The sequence below is a fragment of the Alexandromys fortis genome, unplaced genomic scaffold (assembly GCF_014885135.2).
Source record: "Alexandromys fortis isolate MF-2015 unplaced genomic scaffold, M_Fortis_MF-2015_v1.1 scaffold_58, whole genome shotgun sequence".
Classification (NCBI taxonomy): domain Eukaryota; kingdom Metazoa; phylum Chordata; class Mammalia; order Rodentia; family Cricetidae; genus Alexandromys; species Alexandromys fortis.
The window spans coordinates 4,047,415-4,062,372 of NW_026067940.1; the positions used below are offsets into that span (position 1 = coordinate 4,047,415).

The 14,958-nt window shown below is 44.7% G+C and overlaps 1 protein-coding gene across 6 annotated transcripts in view; it reads left to right on the top strand.

Annotated features, from left to right (window-relative positions):
• Ppp1r12b (protein phosphatase 1 regulatory subunit 12B) overlaps nucleotides 1-14,958 on the top strand; it is a 207,720-nt gene that overhangs the window by 186,446 nt on the left and 6,316 nt on the right. For 5 of the 6 annotated variants that reach the window (XM_050147573.1, XM_050147574.1, XM_050147576.1 and 2 more), the window contains 2 exons: nucleotides 2,497-2,550; nucleotides 3,946-3,996. In XM_050147573.1, the coding sequence (XP_050003530.1) occupies nucleotides 2,497-2,550; nucleotides 3,946-3,996 (105 nt within the window). Of the gene's footprint in view, nucleotides 1-2,496; nucleotides 2,551-3,945; nucleotides 3,997-9,557; nucleotides 14,955-14,958 lie in introns of those variants that run through there. The other variant, XM_050147580.1, reaches the window with a different exon arrangement.

The following is a 14,958-nucleotide window of genomic DNA, read 5'->3' on the forward strand; positions in this document are numbered from 1 at the left end:
TGGCTCTTTATAAGGATATGAAACCAGAGGTGGCTATTTAATCTAGGAATATGATATAATCTAAAAGCAAAAATGAAATTACAGGTTCATGGTGTTGCAAGCATGTGGTATACAGTGGGAGAGGGGTTGAGTACCATCTTAGCATCTTATTGTAACCTCTCTGACATGGGATATACAGGGAGCAAAGAGGGTGACAGGAACTAAATATGGCTCTTACCAGACTTTCTGAGACCTACAGCTAACACATACTAGGTGTTAAGCCATTTTATAAAACAAAAATTAAAATTGACAACACAATTAGAACCCTATCATAGGTGTGGGGGGTGATGTAGCATGAATTCTAATTGGTTTTAACAATAAAAAAAAAAATCCTGAGTCAGATATCGAGGTTAATGCTGAAAGATCAGAGAAGCAAAGCAGCCAACCACTAGTTCTTACCTTTACCTGATTCTCAGACCAAATGGATGATCCTGTCTCTTGGAATCCTCAGACTAAATGCTGTGAGCTCCCAACTCCTCCTGTGTTGTATTCCTCTCTCTGCCCAAGCCATACCCCTTCCTGTCTCCACCTTCCTAGTACTGGGATTAAAGGCATGTGACTCCCAAATCCTGGGATTAAAGGTGTGAGCCATCACCTCCTGGCTCTGTTTCTCTTTTAGACTGGATCAATTTTGTGTAGCCCTGGGTGGCCTAAAACTGACAGAGATCTGTCTGCCTCTGCCTCCCAAGTGTTGGGATTAAAGATGTGTGCCTCCACCACCTGGTCTCTGTGGCTAACTAGTGGCTTAGCTCTGCACTCTGGTCTTCAGGCAAGCTTTATTTGTTAGATCACAAACAAAATATCACCACATAAGTAAGCTTGTCACTTGCCCCTCTGCATTACTAAATTGGGCAAAAAAATCTTGAGTCAGATATCGGGGTTAATGGTCTTGGTTTTAAAGCGCTTCCAGATGGGCAGCAGGTAGAACTAAGTGCAGCCTTTAAGCTGTCCCCAGAAGCTGCACCCATCGCAGAACATACAGGGAAAGCAATGTGGCCACTCCTCAGCCAGAGCCTGTGAGGTGTCCCAGCAGCACAACAAGCTGCGCAAAGTGACCCACACAGAATAGAATCAGCCTTTCCCGGCCACTGGGCAGCATTTTCTGCCACCAGCTGCGTTGCTACGTATGCCGGGATATACTTAATTTTACCAAACGCAAGCTATTTGAAGCTCAGAAAGAAATGATGGTGCTACAATCAAGTCTCTATTTACCAAAAATGGAGATGTTTGGTAGGATTGGGGCGGGGGGACTGTCAGCCTCATGCGTTTGTTTGGAGACAGTTCCCACATGGACACTTGCAGCATTTTACATAAAAGATCGACTCAAAATCAAGGAAGTTATAATTTAAAACTAAATAAGCAAACAAAAAGCTAGTTCTTTGTATTCTCCTTGTCAAGCTTAGGGAAAAGATGAAGGAAGATAGAAACTCCAAGATCTAATAATGCATTTTCCCCGTCCTTTCTGCCCTAGCAGATGCAGTAGAGAGGCAGACAGCCATGATCTTCAGAGCAGAAGAGAAAAATCTAGGATGAGAGCCAGAATTCCAAGTTTTATTGTCAGTTTTAGCTATTCAGTAATTGAGAAAGAAAAAAAAAGGAGGGAAGGGGAGGGAACCTTCTGCAGAACCCGCCTAATGTCCCCATTTATTGCAAATGTCTGGGCATTGTACTAGACAAGATAAAATCACTATTCTTTATTCATTAAATGTCTGTTGAATCTACAAAATTTCACCCAGTCCTATAATGCTGAGACCAGAGAAGACTTACAGGTTCCTCCATGCTTTCTTCTAAGGTGGGACTATACCTGAAATTACTCTTCTTAGGTTTTGTGACCAAATCTTTTCACTCCTCTGAAAGACTGAAATTGAAAGTATCAATGATAATCTAAATATATATTGTAAAGCCTTTATTCAGATAAAATCTTGTTAACAGAGTAAGAAGGAAACCAAACAGATAAAAGTGGAACCACTCTGTTCAGACACAAGAAAGTGGCTGAGAAGACTGCCTTGTCTGAAGACCACCACACTAGAAAGAAAATTGTCTCAGTGCTCAGAACAGAAGCAACAGGGAAAGAACTTGTGGACAAGAGTGCCACGGGGCGCAGGCACTGAAGTACAGGGGATCCCAGCCTTTAAAAGAGGCAGGGTGGGGGGATTCGGGAAGAAGGTAGTTAGTGTTGGAGTGTGTAGTCTAAAGGGAGAGGGAAGGCAAGGTCGGGTATGTGTGTTATGAGTAACATCTGTACTCACGTGTTGGGCTTCAGGGACTATTCCTTCCACTGCCCAGTGGCCACCCTACATTCTTGTTCAAGTAAAGTGCTGGACTTAGCAATCTTTCACAGTCTCTTTGCTAAGGTCCTTGCTAAAGGAAAAGCCCAGAAACCTGCTGTCTTTCTGGATGTCGGGGGTGACATGTAAAAGAACCTAAATAACAAGTGTTTCCTTTCTGTTCACACAGCAGAAGCAAGAGAAGTCCTCTGACCGGTCATCGGTGCTGGAGATGGAGAAACGGGTATGTACGCCTCCTTGGCCGCCTGCTTCACGTCTTCTCTTGACCTTCTCTAACTTTGTTGTTGGTGCCAATGGAAAAAGTTCATCTTAAGAAGGCGGGAGCTCTGCCACATTCCATTCCAGCTTAATATTTTTTTTTTTTGGTCTGACTCTAGACAGTAATTTGATGGCCAGTTCTTTTGGCCTTCTCATGTAGTTAGTTACTTTGAACATGCCAGCTTTAGGGTGGGAAGGAGTCTTGGGACATCATCTCATGCGTTCTTCAGAATTGCACACAGACACAAGCTGTAAGATATTTGGTTATTTACATGTATACACAGGTCTGAAGATATCTGCCCCTTCTGAGACCTTAGACAGAAAGAACACTTTGAGCTGGGGGGTGGTGACATGAACCTGTGAGCTCCACATTGGAGAGACAGAAGCAGGATGGTCAGATTCAAGGCCAGTCTGCACTACATAGTGAGTTCCTGGCCATCCACAGCTACATAGCAGAACCTAACCTCAAAAGAAAAAGATAGCCAGTGAGGTGGCCCAGCAGTAAACGTGCTTATACATACAAGCCTGCCAGTCTGGCTTCAGTCAGCAGAACACACGGTGGAAGGAGAGAACTGGTTTCTATGAGTTGATCTCTGACCTCCATACGCACACTGTGGTACACATGTGTGCATGCACACAAGCACATTTTAAAAGGAGGTTTTTCATGAAGACCCCTTGCCATTGATTTAGGTGTTGTGATTTAAGACCTGAGAATCAGCCTTCATCAGTCCTCTGGTCAGATTCCTGCCCTGGTCCCAGCTGTACTCAGATGCTTATCTGGGACTTGATGTTCTTGGATTGGGAAAACTCAATTAGATTTAGTGATGAACTCTAATTCCAATTTGACTATAAGGATATAGTATGTTACCATCTTTCTTGTCTGTTTAGTTTGGAAAAAGCTAAGTTTTATATTTCATTACCTTGGCCTGTATCTCATATGATTAAAGACTCCTCATTGAGTTCAAGCTAAATTAAGAGTTACTAGCTGGATGAGACATGGAGGAGGAGGGGAGAAGCTGGCAGACACCCATGTCTACTTCCACTGACCATGTGTTCTCCATCATAAAAGAAGCAGTTCCCTGGGAACGTGGGTGTAGTATTACTAAAGACAATGGATCTTGGTCTGCTTGTCTGCTAACAGGCTGCTGCCCCTGTATCTTCCAGTTTTCTGATAGAAGACTTAGGTGAAGTAGCTCCATCCCATGGCAGTAGGGCAGAAGTGCACATATGGAGAAAGGTTTGCTCTGGGCTAGATGGACCCTGAGACCATGAAGCTGCTGATGGTGCAACATGTGGGATGTAGCTTTATGTTTGCTTCCTGGCCTGTTACCGCTTCAACAAGTTCTTTGTTTCTAAACAGGAGAGGCGGGCATTGGAACGGAAAATGTCAGAAATGGAAGAAGAGATGAAGGTATGAAGAGATTATCTTTGTCTTGATGTGTGTCTTTTCTCTGTATGTCTGCCTAAGCTAGATGCTTGAGCAGGCTTGCCTGCTCTGTCAGTGCCAACACAGCCCCCGCAGATGATGTGTTAGAGGAAATGAGCACCTCTTCTCAGCCATCTCTTAGGCTCTCTCAGCTCATGCTGCATCCACTATGGCCACCTCAGAGGCCTTCTAGGAGCATCGGGTTGGTTTATGGGGAGACCATGTTCAAATTGTAAGATTTTCAAAGCAGTGGCTTCTCCCTTGGGAGGCTTGGCAAAAGGTCTAGGACAAATTCTCCCCACTCTACATAGTCCTCACTAGGCGCACTCCATGGAGCCTAGGCATGGCCACAGCCCTTTCTCCCCATGTGCAGCTCTTGCAGGAGGAACACAAGCTGAGTCATTCCACAGCAAGATGAAAATTTATTTGCATATTGATTTCCTGTTGTAGGCCATTTCCTCTGCAGTATTCCAGAGTTCTTGACCTTCATCCACTAGTGCAAACTCATGCCTCTACATGACCTCTACTTTGAGGACTCATTGCCTTCCTCTTCTTGGGGGATGACCAGTAGTGACCATAACCTTTTTAGCTGCTTGAATGGATTGTTGCCAATTTTAAATGCTGGTCCATTGCTATAGGAGGGGAAGATAGGGAGCTGGAAGATAACCCTATCTAAGCTGGTGGAGCAGCTCATTCGTGCAGTACACTGTGCTGCATGGCCATAGTCCCTCAGTACTTGCTCAACTCTTTTCCTTTCATTAAGGATCTTATTTTAGTGGATATGTAATGCCAAGTCAGATGTAAATTTCTATAGCTAGGAAGCAGAAACCTGGACAGCATCAGACAAATCCCCAAATGGCCTCTGTAAGTACCTCTGATATGCAATTGGGTTACTCTTTAAGAGACAATTGTTGTTTTAATGGCCTAAAAGATGTTATTTATGTATACACCACCACCACACTCATAAAAGTTGTTAGTGCCTAATCAGTTAAAGGTCATGGTTTTACCAGATCCTATATTCACAATCCTGTTACCCCTTATAGTTATAAAAATGGAGGGGAAATGCCAAGCCCTGCCCCTCATTTCCTAGTCACCAACCCATGGCTGTGACTGGTAGTAGTCATGTAGGATTTGAAGCAATAACTACTCATCCCTGAAACACTTTACATTTCCCAGGTCAACTCAAAAGTAGCAGGAAGTAGAAATAGTGTTCAGTTCTCTCGAGGAGACAGAACAGCACCCATACAGACACCACTAAATGTTTCCATCTTTCAGATTTTTCAAACCCACCTCACTCACAGAAGTATTTTCTTCCTCTTAGCATTGTATGTTAACATTGTGTTTGTTCTTCATGAATGAACACATACAGCTCTATATTCATGAGGGCTTCCCATCTGAAACCCTTAGCTATACCATCCACTCTGCTGTTAGGCACCTATAGGTAATGCTTGGGAAGAAATGGCCTGGGCAAGGGTGGCTAGAGAGATAACTTAGTGGATAAGAGCACTGTTGCTCTTGCAGAAGACCTGGGTTTGGTTCCCACATGGTGTTTTACAATCATCTACAATTCCAGTTCCAGGGGATCTGATGCCCTCTTCTGACCTCAGTGGCACCAGACATATACATTGTGCTGATACATACATACATACAGGCAGGCAGGCAGAATACTCATATACATAAATTAAACCTTAAGCAAATATTTCTAAAATATATACTAAAAAAATGTAAAGCCTATGTCTGGGTATAGTGGCATATACCTGTAATCCCACCACCTGGGAAGCAGAGGCAAGTCTCTGTAAGTTCAAGACCAGCTTGATCTATATAAAGATCCTGTCTCAAGAAAAGAAAAAGAAAAAAAAGAAGAAGAAAACCACAAAAATAAGACAAAAAAAAAACGGGGGGGGGGGGGGCTAAGAATGTAGCTTATAGATAAAGTACTTACTTAGCATACAATTAGCCCTGGATTTGATCCTCAAGACCCCATAAACCAGGCATGGTGGTATATCCTGTCACCCCAGGATTCAGGAGATAGAAGCGAGAGGATAGGAGTTTACAGTCATCTCTGGCTACATAGCAAGTTCTAGCCAGGATAGGATTCTTGAGATGCTGTCTCAAAAAAGGGAGGGGAAAGAGAGATGCCGGGAATGGGAAGAAGGACCATATCTGGAGCATATAAATCAGGCCAGAGCTCACACCTCCCACGAGCACCCAGAAGCCCACAGACAGACTGTACCCCTTGTGCCGTTCACATAAGCCCCAGACAAAGGCTCAAAGGGGGAACTTTGGGCACTTTTTTCTATTCCCATTCTAAACTGGCAAGTACAGAAGTTCTTCTGTGTTCTTAGTTGTTCTAAATCCTTGGAGTGACACAGGTTTGCATTTTCTTTCTACGTTTTTATCTTACCAAGCTGTGGTTTTCAAAACTAGGCTATGAATTCCTTTCTTCAGTATTTCAACAGAGAAAACAACACATGAAGGTCACTTGCCAACAAATTTAAAGATATATTGTTCAAGAGGCTGGAGAGATGGCTCAGAGGTTAAGAGCATTGACTACTCTTCCAGAAGACCTGTGTTCAATTCCCAGCACCTGGTGGCTCACAGCCATCTGTTACTCTAATCCCAGAGGTTCTAGTGTCCTCTTCTGGCCACTTCTGGTACTTCACACATGTGATGCAAAGACATGCATGCAGGCAAAATCATCCATACACATAAAGGGGAAACATTTAATTATCAAGTGGAGCCAGATCATAACTGGTCCTCAAACCAGTAAGTAAGCTGTTTTGAGACTTTGTTAAAAATTCACCTTATCACTCGGTCCCCATTATTCTCCACTGCTACTTACAAAGCCTAATCAAGAAACACCTGCAGACTGTGCTGCCCCAAACTTCATTTGCTCAGTCCTAGCATAAAATCCCATACTGCAAACTGTCTAGCTCCCTCTACAGGACCAACGGGGAAGAGCATCAGAACCTTCCAGTCATACCATGTTAGGTTTCTGTCTGTACCTTCTTCAAACTCACAAATATATTGGGAAATTGCTGTGTCTGCTCTAAAAGAGTTAGAAAAAATGGTTGTTTAGCTCTCATGGTCTTCATTTAGGCTATCATTTATGCTGACCAACTTTTCTAAGAACCAGTGACTAAAATATTTGTATATAAGATAGTAAGTAGTATATTTGTCAGGTCTGGGAAACCTTAGGCATTGGGGCCAGCTGCTCTGTGTGTGCACATGCAGACTGTTCAGTCCTTCTTAAAGCCATCAGTGGGGTGCTGTTTGTAGGCTGACTTCCTGCTAATGCTTGAAGGCTTGGCAGGTTACTCAAGTCAGAAAGTGACATCACTGCCTGGTTTCCTGGCACCAACAAAACACAAAAGTCAAGTGAAATGGGAGCCACGAGATGGGCTCTCCTAGGTGTAGTGCTCTGTGGTTGGGAGATGGGCTGTGGTCTCTGCCTGGAGAGGTAAGTATGGCTTCTCCCCAGAAGAAACTCCACTCTACTTAAATGACAGATCTGGCAGGTGCATGTCAGTGTGAACTGAGCTGGCTCTGCACTTGTCTTGGGATGTCCATACCCAATCTGACTACTTCCTGCTTCCGCTTCCTTGCTAGACCTAACCCCATCCTTTCCCAGGCCCTTGCATGAGAAGGGCCCAACGACCATTCCCCTGTAAATGGCTTCTGGGCTTGTACTTTGTTTACTCTGAAGTAGCCAACTTCCCCTGAGCTCTGCCCTCTCCCACCCCTTTTCATCTCCTGTCATGCTTGTTTCCATGACTGCTCCCTACCCTTCTCCATCAGACTGGTAGCTTCCAGACTCTTCCACCTAGAGCTGCCTGTGTTCAAATGGCAGACTAAATCCCTTTCCTCGTTCACTGCTGTAATCTCCCTGGGAGGCGAAAACCACTTCCTGTGATGACAGTGAGTGTATTGAAAGCTTGGAACAGACGTCAACACCAATGAAGGACATAAGCCAGGGGTTCCTGTGGTTCTTCAGCTCCTCCATGTGCTGTTATGATCTCTCTCACCTGTCCCCTCCATGGTCAAGATGCTTACAGTCAGTAGAGGATGACCTAGTCTACTCTCCTGTGGCTGTGTGGAACTGCTTGACAGCCCTACCCTTTGGGGGAGTCATTCTTCCTCTTCTGACAAAGATCTGTTCAGCGGTTTGTCTCTACTTGTTTCTCAGTTTCACTGGTTTCTCTCATGCTACCCTCGTTTTCTTGCTGGTTCACTCCCAAACCATTGCCCCACTAAGCTCCCATCTCTGTCCTTTCTCGCTGTGTAGTATGAGAGACTTCCCTGATACCCGGAACCTTTCTTTTTGTCATCACTATAACCAAACCCCTATTTGAATAACAAGATCATTTCCCCTTTTCCGAAAGAGCGGATAGTCTGTTTCAAGGTCAGTGCAGAGGGCTTGTGGCAGAGTTAACAACACATGAAGGTCACTTGCCAACAAATTTAAGGATACATTGTTCAAGAGTCTGGAGAGATGGCTCAGCGGTTAAGAGCATTGACTACTCTTCCAGGAGACCTGTGTTCAATTCCAGTGCTGTAATCATTTTATCAACATCTTCAAGGCACTTGTGAAACATCAGGTTGGAAAGAGTATCAATGCCATTATCCTGTTCATTTGCAACACTGATGCACAGGTGGGGCCAGACTACCACAGTGATCCAGCCAGTTCCATCATCACTGGCATTTATGATTTCTCTGCTTTTGTGTATGTATAATTTTCAGAGTGTATGTCTGTTTGAAAACATTTAAGCAGCTCCTACCCTTGACATGACCTAGGGCAGAGAGCACATAGTTGGCTGTGAACCCAGTGATACATATAATCATCTATAGCGGGTAGAAGCCAATTGGCAGTTGCAGGACCTGGACAAGCTCTGCGTGCTATTGAGAACTGGGAAGGTTAATTAAGCTTCCTGTAAAACATGTTACAGGTCCACCCAGAGAGCTGGCAGATGTCACATCGCCTTCTAAATAGTGCATGCTATATGCAGAACGTGCATAAAGAAAATGCCCCTCTTGTTGTATTTTTTAATTAATTAATTAATTAATTAATTAAGAACAGGAAGAAAACAAATAGGGATGGGGCAAGTGTGAGGACAAGATAAAGGGAGAGAGAAAAGGATGATGTTTGGATTTAGGAACACACACACACACACACACACAGATCCTCAGCCCCAGTGTCCGTGAGAGTCCCCAAAGCTGAGGCTCTGCGTATGAATTTGTCAGAAGGCCCCAAGCCATATGTTGGCTTCTCATTCTCAAGTGGTCCCCGTGTGGTTTTTATGCCTGTATAGCCAATAGCAGCATGCTAAGGGCTGGTCCAGGAACCACAGACACAGCCCTCCCTCCGCCGCATTGCTCCTCACCTCCCTGGATAGCCTGCTCTCATCACTACTGCCTTTCCCATCTCCTTTCTTGCATGCAAACTAAAAACAAAAACAAAAAGTCACGTAGTTTCTTTGTCCTACTTTTTTCTCCTCTGCTCTGTCTTGTCTGTCTTGTCTGTCTCCTTCATGTCTCACTCTCTGCAGAACCTTCACCAGCTAAAACAGATTCAAACCTTGAAGCAGATGAACGAACAACTGCAGGCTGAGAACAGGGCCTTGACCCGAGTGGTGGCCAGACTCTCGAAGTCCATCGAGTCCTCGGACACCCAGGAGCTCTAGCTATTGCCCTTCCTCTCCACCTCACTTCCCTCCTCTACTACTCCAGGCAGGTTTACTCTTCTTGTTGGTCCCAGAAGCCCAATACCCATCCCTTCCATCAGAGCCTCCATGTCCAGGTATCTGGAGCAGGACTCAGACCACATAAGGGACATAAGAAACCCATCCAAGGGTAGCAGTGGGGAGACTGGGCAAGCAGAGTGTCATGTTCAAGTCACCACGTCACCATTCTTCCCTTAGAGACTGCACATAGATACACAACTGTGTATATTTACCTGTGTGCATGCATGCATACATTTTTATTTCATTGATGGGGTCTTTGTCAAACTGAGAGAGAGAGCTTTCTCAGCTAGCAGTAACCCAAATGTATCTGTACCAGTTAGGGCCTGGAGATTGCGTGTTAGATCCAACTGGGAGCCATGAGTATACACCATGTCTGGGCCCGTTCCAAATGCTCTGTTATTTGGATTGAGACCAGCGCATCAGTATTTTCCTAAAGCTCCTCTGTTGGTATGTATGTGACTGTGGTTGAGAACCACAACCCATTGACTACCAGATGGAACTTACTCCCCACCAGCGACAGACTAGGATGAAGGCCAGGATTCCCTGACTCACCTCTGCTCCGAGCAGAAACACCCTCCTGCCCACCACTGGGGCAGAGTTAGATAAGCGTTCTCTGCCTCTTTCCGGAGCCTTTGCTTTCATCTAGCTCTTCTGGAACATTTGTCTCATTCCCTCACAAGTCTCCTGGCTCCTGGGATGTATCGCTCCCTGCCCTGAGTGTGTGGGCTGCGAGGCAGACCGTGAGCAATATAAATGAGCCTTTCTAATGGGTTCAGTGTTGCCAAGGGGAGGGCAAGCAATGGAGCAGAACAGTGTTTATTTCCAACTGAAAACCACCCCTCAAAAATGTGTGTGGCAGACTAGAACCTTCCTCTGGCTATGGATCTGAAAGACACAGTTTGTTTCCCATCCCAAGATAGTGTGACAGGGTCACCACTTCCCTGAAATGAGTTTTTGATTTTCAGCAACAATCTAATTAGTCTTGACTGGAGCCTGTTCTTTTTTCTGCCTGTGTGCATTTGCCTTTAGGATCAGTAGCTGGCAATGAATACCCACTAGTACTGAACACCCAGATTACCATAAGGGCTGAGCTATTGTCCTGCTCCAGATGCCCTCACAGGCAGAAAGAAATGGAAAGGGATGTGCTGCCACAGCAAGACCGTGAGCAGCCAGCAGGAAGTCCAAACTCTGTTTCAGAGTTAGCTTCAAGGGTCCTGAAAGGACGCTCACATGTGGCCCTACGGTGGAGCATGTGCTTACTGCGCGTCAGGACCTTTGGTTCAGTCCCAGCACACATGCACACAGACACATGCATACACACTCTAGGAAATTTTGACTTAGGGAAAAGGGACCCCCAAAAGTCCCAGTTATTTTTGGTCTCCCAATTTGTTGCAAGACAGTGTTGGAGATGGGGCAAAATTTGATTTCAACCTTTCAGTGATTAATAACTTTAACAACTGGCATTTATTAAAGTCTGCAGTGAGTGCTTTATGCTTTTCTCAGTGGTTCCTCAGCACCATTGTATATGTATTTAAAAAGCAGGTTACAGAATCAGAAAGAAGCCCAAAGTCCTTTGGAAAGTAAATGGTTGAACAAAAATGCAGACACTGTGTTAGATTCCAGACTCTGCACTCACCCTACTGCAACACAAGCCATCTGCATATTCTGCAGTCTTAACAATTCGTTAGGCAGCTACAGCACAGGACAGCATTGCATCAGAGAGTAACAGACAGAATTCTACCTTCTCAGCACTCTGACCTATTTAAAAGGCCAGTTTCAGCCAGGTGGCACATGCCTTTAATCTGAGAAATTGGGAGGCAGTTTCATAGTATGTCTCTATGAGTTTGAGGCACGCCTAGCCTACATAGTGAGTTTCAGGATAGCCAGAGCTGCAAAGAGACATCCCATCTCAAAACAAAAATCAGTTTCCAAAAAACATTTACCTGCCAAAATAATGTCACTGCCTAGTGCATTACCTACAGTAGTGAGGGAAGCAAACTATGGCCCATGTATCATGCTAATACATGAAAAGAAAAAATATCAAGAGAATTGTATTTGACAAATAAAATTCCTGTGGAATTCATATTTCAGTGTCCAGAAATTGATTTATTGGAAGTAAACCATACATTTTAGTTCCTGCATTATCAGTACATGACACCTGCTAGGCCACAGTCATGGAATGAGGTAGCCACAGCAAAGACTGTAGCCTGTAAGCTAGTCTAAAGTACTTACTGTGTGCACCTTGACAGCCAAAGCCTGCCAGACACCTCCCAGTAGGAAAGATGGGGTAACTAGGCCAAACTGGCAGTGTGGTCAAGAGATTTCGCCCCACTCTCACCCTTCCAGGTCCTAACCCAGCACTTAGTGCCAGCCAGCTCCACCTTCAGAGAAAGGGGAGGCAGCTTGGTAAGGCTTGTTGTGAGACCCTCCCACCCACAGCTAGCCCAGCACCGTTCTCATCACAGGCTATGTGAAGTAGTTAAGGACACATGTGCTTGATTGTGTCTTAAGTATCAACATCGAAGTGGCAGACTAGAGATTCAGAAATGGAGACACGCCCCCTAAAACCTCGTGCCTGACAGCACTTTCACGTGTGTCTTTATTAACTCTTCAGCACTGTCCACTCCCTTATTTGAGCACGGAGTCTGTGTCCCTGCTTCCATGGTCTCTGCACACCACTGGAACTGTGCACTCTCTAAGATGTTAGGTGTTGCAGCTGTGAAACTATCATTTCACCCCAAAGAATTGAACTCTCAATGTGGAAAAGAAAAATCACCAAACACTAACAAATTGTACCTTTTTTTTAAAGCAGCTCAATTCTAACTTGGTAAGCAATTAACATAACCCATTGCCATAGATGGGATCCTGATAAGGAATAGGGTTTGGGGGGGGGGGACTGGAGAGATGGCTCAGTGGTTAAGAGCACTGGATTTTCATCCAGAAGATCCAAGTTTGATTCCTGGCACCTTCATGGTCTTACAACCGACCTATGTAACTCCTGTTCCAGGAGATCCAATACCCTCTTCTGGCCTCCACAGACACTAGGCATAGACACATGTGCAGGCAAAGCACCCATACATAAAAGAAACATTTTTTGAATTGAAAAGTCCCACTAGGCAAACAAACCCCTAGATGGAACAATAGAGAAGAGATGGAAGGTACCCGCCTGGGCAGAGTTTACTGGTGTGAGCTCGGAGCACTCCATCCTGAGAGGCACGGAAGAGGCTAGCCAGCGCTGCTCTGAGTTGGAGGAAAGGCAGGTCAAAGACAAACTTTGCTTTATAATTCTTTAGATTACAGTCTTATTGGTGAAGTGTGTAGATCCTGCCTGCTCTTCCAGAGTCATGGGGAAACTGAATGGTAGCAGGAACCCCCAGCATTGCAAAACCCATTGCAGACACTAGTACTTCCATGGCTCTTATTCCTGGCTGCTCTCAGAGGCCCATCTGCGAGGGAGCAGGGCGGTTCCTATTCTTTTGTAGCTACAAACAGAAATAGAAAGATGTCAAGTGGTTTCTCTAGAGCAGTGGTTCTCAGCCTTTCTAATGCTATGATCCTTTAATATAGGCCTTCATGTGGTGACTCCAACCATAAAATTATTTCATTGCTACTTCATAACTGTAACTTTGCTACTATTATGTAAATATCCGATATGCAGGATATCTGATGTGACCCCATGAAAGGGTTATTTGACTCTCCCCAAAGGGTTGTGACCCACAGGTTGAAAACCTGTTGGCTAAAGTAATGTAAATCATTGAGAGTGACCACTCCTGAATTTGTTTCTGTGCTACAACTGCTTTGGAGTTTTGTTTTCCATTCCTACCTGTAATGAAGAGATAGCCTTTGAACTTGAGCGCATATGGTTATAATTTCATCACTAGGCTCTAACTAGCTAGCTGCCCTGGACTAGTGATGGACATATGTTCCCTAGTTTATAGAGATAAGGAGAACAGCTGCAGCACAAGCTCCTGAGGTGTCAGTGAGGCCTTCTACCCCCACCCCAAAATTGTAAATGTTGTTTTCCCTTTGTTCTCGGGCATGGGCTTTGGGGGCATGTGTACACACATACGCACACACATGTTCATACACTTGCTCATGATTGTATAATGTAACCTGCATCTTCCTCGTGAGGTTGGGGAAACAAAGATCATATTTCTTCAGGTGCATCATAGATTCCCAACTTTAATAGTAATGCCAAGAGCTCGAACTACATGGCCCATGATTCCTGAGCCCAGGCCACCCTTTTCTGGAAGCCTTGCTTACTGTATGGATCCTGAAGGTTGAAGTGACTGATCAATGAAAGAAAGGGTGTCTGCATGACAATGAGGATACAGATTTCTGTGTGTGAAATGTATTTACCTTCTAACCCCAATCTACCAGCAAGGCCTGCACATGGACTGTAGCTCATTAAGATTTTTCAGATGTACAAAATATCTGTCAAAGTGCCTGATCACAAAATAAAGACTTGGGTGTCCAAGCTGGAACTTGCTCTTCCTGTATTCCTTGAGTTGAGCAACAGTATGTGTTGTGTTCCAAGATGGAAGAACTGACAGATGGAATTTTCACTCCGTTCCTTTTTCCATAAGCCTCTGTTTGCCAGGATTATTCTAACACCAACTGCTAGAGTGTTAGGAAAGCCCCCTGGGTCTTTGTCATATTTCTAAGTTCCCTGGATGTTAATGTTGAGAATAGGTGTGTGTAGTATGACCAGTGAGAATTTGGGTGGATTCTAGTTACCAAAGGCATCAGGACAAACTTGGTCATCTTGTGGCAAAAAGGCCAAGTTCTGTTCCTCAGCTTGCATTTTGTTCCTTATGGGGTGTGCAGTAGTGCCTTTCACTCCTAAGGGTCACACTCTCTCTGACTTCTTGCTGAGCTACTTTGGCAGTCTCCCCAGTTTCTTTAGGAGTTCAAGGGCAGGAACAATTGCAAATAGCTCCTGGCTCAGTAGAATAGAACTATAGGCTATGTGGAATATGAAGCTGGCTCAAAAGATGAGGAGATGTATTTTCCCTAAATACGTACATGTCCAGCCCAGTAAATAGAAGGATCAAAGGGCTTTATCCCCGAGCAAAAGGGTAGTAACAGCTTATCACATAGCTGTCCTAGTAACAGCTTATCACAGAGCTGTCCTCACCTGCTAGCTCAGCCTGGGAAGGTAGCGGCCATTGTGCCAGGCTCTAACACATCTTTTCCTCTGTCACCG